The sequence below is a fragment of the Heptranchias perlo genome, chromosome 8 (genome assembly GCF_035084215.1).
Source record: "Heptranchias perlo isolate sHepPer1 chromosome 8, sHepPer1.hap1, whole genome shotgun sequence".
In the NCBI taxonomy this organism is placed as follows: Eukaryota; Metazoa; Chordata; class Chondrichthyes; order Hexanchiformes; family Hexanchidae; genus Heptranchias; species Heptranchias perlo.
The window spans coordinates 10,639,885-10,648,031 of record NC_090332.1 but is presented as its reverse complement, the minus strand read 5'-3'; the positions used below and the strand labels follow the sequence as shown (position 1 = coordinate 10,648,031).

The window sequence follows — 8,147 nt, the reverse complement described above, 5'->3', positions numbered from 1 at the left end:
TCAATTTGGTCTGGCCAAAAACCAATCACTATAATTCCTACATTCTTCCAAAGTATAGGGAATAATTTTATTCACCATTCAATGTTATTCACTTAGTAAAAACATTCAGCGATTTCGACTAAATTTAAAAAAAACAAATTCCAATGTACATCTAAAATCAAACAAGTGCCGCTAAATTATACTGAATCTCAGTACGTCAGAGCAAGAAACTCTTATCACTTATTGACAGCAGCTTACTAAACCATTTATGAATAAAATGAGATGTATAAATTTTTGAACGTTGAATGCAGTAAGTCATTTTTGAAGTACCACCCCCCCCCCACCTTCAGCCCCCCCCAAAAAAGAGCATGTGCTTCCCTACATTTCTGCCAAATACAAACAATACTAATTTTGGTATTTGAAGACCCAACATGTCCAGATCTCAACTCGCTGAAGTTAACTCTGGGGATAGCAAGCTCTTCTTGGCAACACCAATCTTAAAACAGCTGGATCATCGACTCTCTTGACTTGCCGATCCCGATCCACTTAACTGCAAACACAAAGAGCATTACTGTATTAGAGAACACATCAGCTCTGTTCAAGTAACACATTTTAACACAGAGTAGATCTAGAGCAACAAAGAAAGAATGGAGAAAGGGTTTGCATTTAAGTAGCGCCTTTCACAACCTCAGATCGCCCTAAAGCACGAAATACTTTTTGAAGTTTGGTCACTGTTGTAATGTAGGGAAACACAGCAGCCAATTTGCACATAGCAAGGTCCCACAAAAAGCAATGAGATAATTGACCAGATAGTCTATTTTAGTAATGTTGGCTGAACGATAAATGTTGGCCAAGACACCTGGGAGAACACCTCGTTGAAAAGTGCCAAGGGATCTTTTACGTCTACCCGACAGGGTTTAATGCCTTTTCTGAAAGACGGCACTTCCAACAGTGCAGTTCCTCCTCTGTACTGAACTGAACAGTCAGCCTAGATTATGCGCTCAAATCTCTGGAGTGAGGCTTAAACCCATGACCATCTGACTCTGAAGTGAGAGTGCTACCACTGAACCAAGGCTGACACCATGAAAGAATATATGTGAACAGTTAAAAAGCTGGTGTATTAATGTCAGTGTTGGAGCGGAGAGAAAGGAGAGCAGCAAATTCAGAGGGAGATGGATTGGGGTCTATATCCAATATCATGGTAGCAATTCTCAGTGAAAATAATATATGTAAACACTGGAGGAAAAACTGAATGAAAAAGCTAGCCTAAAATATTCAATGTTTCTGAGGATGGGAAGACACTGGGGGTTAATGCAAAGCAGATGATAGCATTAAGATTTAAAGAAAAAAGAAAGCCAATGATCCAAAAGGTGTTTTACTATATATACTATGAAAGGGGCAGTAGCAACACGGTTACAGAATTGGTTAAGTAACAGGAAAGAGAGTAGTGATGAATGGCTGTTTAATCGGACTGGAGGGTAGTGTACAGTGGTGTTCCCCAGGGGTCAGTGCTGGGTCCACTGCTTTTCTTGATATATACTAATGACTTGGATGTACAGGGCATAATTTCAAAATTTACAGATGACACAAAACTTGGAAGTGTAGTGAACAGTGAGGAGTATAGTGATAGACTTCAAGAGGATATGGACAGGCTGGTGGCAGATGAAATTTAACGCAGAAAAATGTGAGGGGATACACTTCGGTAGGAAGAATGGGGAGAGGCAATATAAACTAAAGGGCACGATTCTAAAAGGGGTACAGGAACAGAGAGATCTGGGGGTATATGTGCACAAATCATTGAAGGTGGCAGGGCAGGTTGAGAAAGCAATTAAAAAAGCATATGGGATCCTGGGCTTTATAAATAGATGCATGGAGTACAAAAGCCAGAAAGTCACGATGAACCTTTATAAAACACTGGTTTGTCCACAACTGGAGTACTGTGTCCAGTTCTAGGCACCGCACTTCAGGAAAGATGTAAAGGCCTTAGAGAGGGTGCAGAAGAGATTTACTAGAATGATTCCAGGGATGAGGGACTTTAGTTACATGGGTAGACTGGAGAAGCTGGGATTGTTCTCCTTGGACCAGAGAAGGTTGAGAGGAGATTTGATATAGGTATTTAAAATCATGAAGGGTTTAGACAAGAGTAGATAGAGAGAAACTGTTCCCTTTGGTGGAAGGGTCAAGAACCAGAGGACATAGATTTAAGGTGATTGGCAAAAGAACCAATGGTGACATGAGGAAAAACATTTTCACACAGCGAGTGGTTACGGTCTTGAATGCACTGCCGGAAAGGGTGATGGACTCTGATTCAATCGTGGCTTTTAAAAGGGAATTGGATAAGTACTTGAAAGGAAAAAATTTGCAGGGCTACGGGGAAAGGGCGGGGGAGTGGGACTAGCTGGATTGCTCATGTATAGAGCCGGCACGGACTTGATGGGCCGAATGGCCTCCTTCCGAGCTGTAACCTTTTGTACGATTCTATATGCTACTCAGTAATAAATGAGCAAGAACAAGAATGGCTTTAAACGTTCCTTGTGTCTAGAGTAGCTGTTGGTTTTGCTATAGATCACAAGTATATTGCATCAATTACTGAGTTAGCATATGTCACATCAGGATTCTCTCCTCTAGACACATTGACAATTCAGACATAGCCACCCCCAACACACTGGCAACAGAATTTATGCGCGGTGAAGGGATATCACTTTATCATACAGTTCATCTGGTTGCCTCATTGTTTCCGATCCAAGTTCTGTTGCTGTGTAAATACATCAACAAAACCTGCAGTGATAAGAGTTAAAAAATGCTTTTGTTTTGGGGCATGAGGAGGAAAGAGAAAGGGAGCCAAAAGAAATCAGCGGTGATGTTCTTTGCAAAGAGCACACTTGGAAAGGGGGATGTTTGGAAAAACATGATTTTGCTGTAAAACCATCAATAGAATTTTTGTTTTAAAACAAAAGGCCTTGAAATTTTGAAGTTTTGCTGGGATCTCACCTGACAGCGCCAATCTCTCCAGTCTGCAGGGTCAGGAGGCCACTGGCAGTTGCAAGCACCATTTTTGACTTTTGGCTCCTGCCTGTGGGGGGAGGAATTACCCCATGTCTGTCCAGGACCACAGAGATGGGGCCCACCTACACCCTCATGGAGGCTGGGATTCCTCCACTCACTCGGTGTAGCAGCAGCCACCACTACAACACCAGGTCCCCCTTCCAGCCTTGGGCCCAGGAATTTCTGGCTGAGGGAGTCCCCATTCATGTCTCTGCCCCCATCCATCATTTGCCTTGTGAGGGGCTGACGAAGATTCCCCTCTGTTCCCCCTCCCCCACTTACAAGGCAAAGTGGAAACTCCTGGAAACACCAGAGACCTGGTGCAACCGGATCATCACCATTTTCCTGGGGCTTCCACCGACCGGTCTTCCGCTGGAGTTAGAGAGAGACTGAGGTAAATCCTCCCCTGCATTATTTCAACCCCATGGTATTTAAACTGAAGACTCTTCTCACTATAATGGACTGACAGGCAAACTAGCTTTCAGCAAGTACTTAAATACATATTTAAATATATTGCTTGTGCAGAGGCATTAAATTATAATTCTTGGAAGAAACTTTCAACTGCATTGCATTTTTCAGTATTGAAACAATTATTTTGAGGGATGTAACACTGGCTAACTGCGACACTTACCAGGCACGCCGAGGTGTTCTTCGATAAACCGCACATAGTTCTGTGCATTTGCAGGCAGTTCTTCAAACGTCTTTGATTTTGCTGTGCTGGTGTTCCAGCCAGGCAGAGACACATACTGAACTTCCACCTTGTTTAAGACCTCTTGGTTAGCTGGGAGACAATTGCCACATGTTATAATTATCATTAATGGAAAACACACTTAGTCATTTTTTTTATATTAAAAAAGGTCCCCTCGTAACATTTCAATGAATATGTATTTTTCAGGTTGCAAAGTTGAATATTAGTTTGCACTCAAAAGGTCACCAGTCTTTCAGAACAGTTCCTGGCAAATCTTGTACAAGTCATCATGGCAATGAAAATGACAAGACTCTTCCTACTGGTTCACTGAGGCTTGCTGAACACTTCCACAACAGTGCCTTTTTGAAGTCCATATATAGTTTCAGTACACAATGCCCCCATTTTTCACAGCTGACATTCACAATCCCTAACAGGGTAAACATACAAATAACCGATATTGCTCTGGCTTCAGATGGCAGTGCTACAGCTGGAGGAAGCCAGCATGCCAGGCAATGATGAGATATTCCATGAACTAGTATTAACTAGGCATTTAAATCATGGTGAGGGTTAAGAGTGTGAGTCTCTGCTAATCACACACCCCCATAGTGTGCCTATCCAAACACAAGTGGAAATTTTGAATCTGCTTCCACCATCCTTTCAGGCAGTGCATTCCAGATCGTAACAACTCTCTGTTCTTGCAGGCTTACTACTCTACAACAAATGCAGTATGTATAGCTCACGTGCATTGTCTTCCTGTAGCGACCCTTCTGGTCAGAGAATTCCAGCATTACAGATGAACAGATTTCTTTTCCGTAGTTTTCTGAATGAGATGCACGTGGAATGGACACACAAACCTCTAACTGTACTGAAGCCAGTTCTCTTCAGAGCCACAGTTACAAGTGCAAGAGTTCGGGGTTGGTGTAGCTTGATTCAGTTTGTAGCTTCAACCTATAATCTGGGACAGCAGATTATGGGTTCAAGCTTTCTCCAGGACTTCAGTACAAAATCTAGGTCAAAACTCCAATGTAGTACTGCAAGAGTGCCGCACTGTCATGAGGCATCATCCTTTGGAAGCAACATTAGACCGAGGTCGTACCTGCCCATTCCACGCCACTATTCAAAGAACAGCAGGGTGTTCTCTTGCTGTCTTGGCCAACATTCCTCCTTCAACCAACACCACAAAAAAAAAGATCAGCTAGTCACCTCAATGTTATGTGTGAGACATTGCTGTGTGAAAAATGGCTGCGGCATTCACCTATATAACACAACGATTCCACTTCAAAGCAATTTATTTTATGTGAAGGGCTTTGGGATATTGAAATGCGATAAAGTCTTTCTTACTGCCTGCAAGGGAGTTTAAAACATCTTTATTTTGCATATTAAATTACTGCAGCAATATTTTATTTAATTTGTCCCTCCAATTTTCACCCCATCTCTCTGAAAGGTGCACATTCTTACTGCCATGCAGTGCTCTAGTCACTGGCCTTTCTCTGGTACCTCTGACCATCCTTCGTGCATGAGCTCAGGCAATGTATGTTGGCGGTACTATTTGACCACAGGAGCATCGTAACAAAGTCTGCTCTTATCTTCACCACTTGCAAGTATTATTCTAGGTGGAGTCACTTTCTAGCTGCAGTAACCTGGAAGAGGGACGCTGGCTGATCTTTTTCCGACATCTCAGCCCATGGATGCGGAGACTTATTTCAGTACCCTAGTGCTGCCATAGAGACCGTCCTCATCTGTATGGCTCAACTCCTCACTAGGCATGTGCATTTACCGAGGAAGCCAACAAGGTGGGGGGTGGGGATTAACCTATACACTGCTCCACACTAAGAGGGGTGGAGCTCCTCACATGATGAGGAAATGCTTGTTTTTCTCCGCAATCCACCAACAAAACTACATTCTCAGAAACCACGTGTCCTGTCTCTCACTGAAAGTGCCCCCGCCCTCTCCCCACAAGTGCTATACGTGCCCCAAGAAACAGAAAACGTTAGTGGCACAAAGTTCCTTTAATGCACTGCTGCTGCTGGGATTTTCCCCAATTTTTCCCTCAGACTTCTAAACAAACAGATTCAAGAATTAGCAACAAGATTCTGGCACCGAAGTTGCCCGGAGTGACCAGCTTAATTCTGTGTTTACTTTAAGAGGATTAAAGAGCTCTTGTCCTCACCAGATGTCTACACGCAAGTACTTTCTAGCTGGAGTCACTGAATAGCAACCTGGAGTGGGAACACTGGCTGATATTTATTCCCGGCCTTCCTAACCCAGAGGCTTATTTCAGTGCACTGGTGGCTGCCACAGAGATTCCAAGTGTAATCTCTGAATGCAAAGTCTTGAGGTATTTTAGGGTAAATTAAAAAAAATACAACGCAAGTGCAATACTGGGTTTAAAAAGTAAAAATTGTATCATCCAAAAAGTGGTTAAACCTTTTAGAATTTATGCATCAATGCAGCAAACATCACACTCTCCTCACCAGCAACGTGCGTTTATATAGCGCCTTTAACGTAGAAAAACGTCCCAAAGCGCTATATAAATGAGCTTCCACTATAGTGCACTCAGACTGAATGCAGCTCGCAGAGACAATATGAAAGTGACAATAACGGAGCTGTAGAACCATTTGGTGTAGGAGGATTTTTAACACAAGTGCACAACTCTTAAAATTTCACAGTAACACAAGAGGCGCATTTTCTATCAACAAGCACAATTTGTAAACCGGGTGGTTAAAGATCTGTTCCGTGGAAGGTTCTAAGTTGATCTCAGAATTTCAGGTCTCCCCCCACCCCCCCCCCCCCCACAAAGGAAAATATTTTAAAGATCCCTTAGAAATATTATTGAATGTTGCCTCCACAGTTTCAGCGAAATGGAAACGAGGGTGTGTTAAAAAAAATGTTTTTATACAGTACATTCAGTTGTACATGTTTTTCTTCTGAACTTGGGGAAAGCATTTTAAGATAATATACACACACTAGGGAGAAGTACTGGTAGTTACAGGTCTCCTACTGCGGGTGGGAGCAATTGAAGATAATTAAGCATACCATACAACTTTAAAGAGCATCAGCTCAAGCACAATTTTTTCTATGATCTATTGGTACTAGATTAGTAACAACAGTACGTATGAAAGACATACAATGGGAGTAGTAGATTAAAGTGCAATTGACTATTAGAACGAAAGTAAACAGAGTAAAATGGAAGTTTCTGCAACAAATAAGTTCTGGAATGTCAGGAGAGTCAAATTGTCTCGCGCTCCAGTTTCCTTCCTGCGTTTGCTCAGCACCACCTGCAGATGGCGTGGTGGAGCTCAGGAACATGGTACACGAACAACCATCAATTCTGATTTTGATCAGCAGCAGAATTCCAAAACAGCTTCAGTGTCCCTTAGCAACGAGGATGGGAAATGGGGAATTTATATAGCACCTTTAATGTAGAAAAATGTCCCAAGGCACTTCAGAGACATAAATCAGACAAAAACCTGACACCGAGCCACAGAAGGAGATGAAGGAGAGGGATGACCAAAAGTTTGGTCAGCGAGGTGGGTTTTGAGCAGGGTCTTAAAAAGGAGCTGGAGAGGCAGAGGGTTAAAGGAGGGAATTCCAGGGCGTGGAGCCGATATGGCTGATGGGAACAGCTGCCAATAGTGGGGCGAAGGGAGGGGGGATGCACAAGAGGCCAGAGTCAAAGGAACAGAGGGTTACGAGGGGATTATTGAGATAAGGAGGCCAAGAAGGGATTTAAACACGAGAGTGAGACTTCTAATTCGGAGACGTTGGAGGACTGGGAGCCAACGTAGGTCAGTGAGCACAGGGGTAGGTGAGCGGGACTTGGTGCGGGATAGGATACAGGCAGCAGAGTTTTGGGTGAGCCGACGTTTGCGGAGCATGGAAGATTGGGAGGCCGGCCAGAAATGCAACGGAATGGTCAAGTGTGAAGGTGACAAAGGTGTGGAAGAGGGATTTAGCAGCAGATGGGCGGAGGCCAATCAGCCAACACGCACCAAATTGATTCACATGAAGACATGGCATCAGAGAGTGGCTGACACCCATAGTACGAGAGTCTAGCTTCAGCAGTGAAGGAACAAAAAGTGGGGGGGGGGGGGGGGGGGAGATTTAAATAACATTTTAAAAACAATTTTTTTTTGCAAAACGTATTTAGAATGTATTATATAAAAATCAATGCTCAAAAAAAACTTACAGGTGCCAATCAAGTAGAACCCCAATCAAGTGACAAATTACACCTTGTTACAGAGTAGTTATAAATACTGGCATTTATGCAGCACCTTATTGTGCAAAATGCCTCAAAGTTTAACAACTGTTCTTTCAGGCAAATGCACCAGACAGCCAGGAGATGAATGAGTTTTTTTTTCTAGTGGTGTTGGTTGAGGGAATAATACTGATCAGAACAACCTGGAGAACTCCCTGCTCTCCATCAAATATTGCC

General features: G+C 43.0%; 1 protein-coding gene across 1 annotated transcript in view; it reads right to left on the bottom strand.

Annotated features, from left to right (window-relative positions):
* Nucleotides 1-322: 322 nt before the first annotated feature.
* The window catches only part of adss2 (adenylosuccinate synthase 2), a 68,158-nt gene continuing 60,333 nt past the window's right edge, over nucleotides 323-8,147 (bottom strand). Inside the window, exons 12-13 of the mRNA XM_067988638.1 lie at nucleotides 3,656-3,805; nucleotides 323-529 (exon numbers count right to left, since the gene is read on the bottom strand). Coding sequence (XP_067844739.1) covers nucleotides 477-529; nucleotides 3,656-3,805 — 203 coding nt within the window. The 3' untranslated portion in view covers nucleotides 323-476. The remainder of the gene's footprint in view (nucleotides 530-3,655; nucleotides 3,806-8,147) is intronic.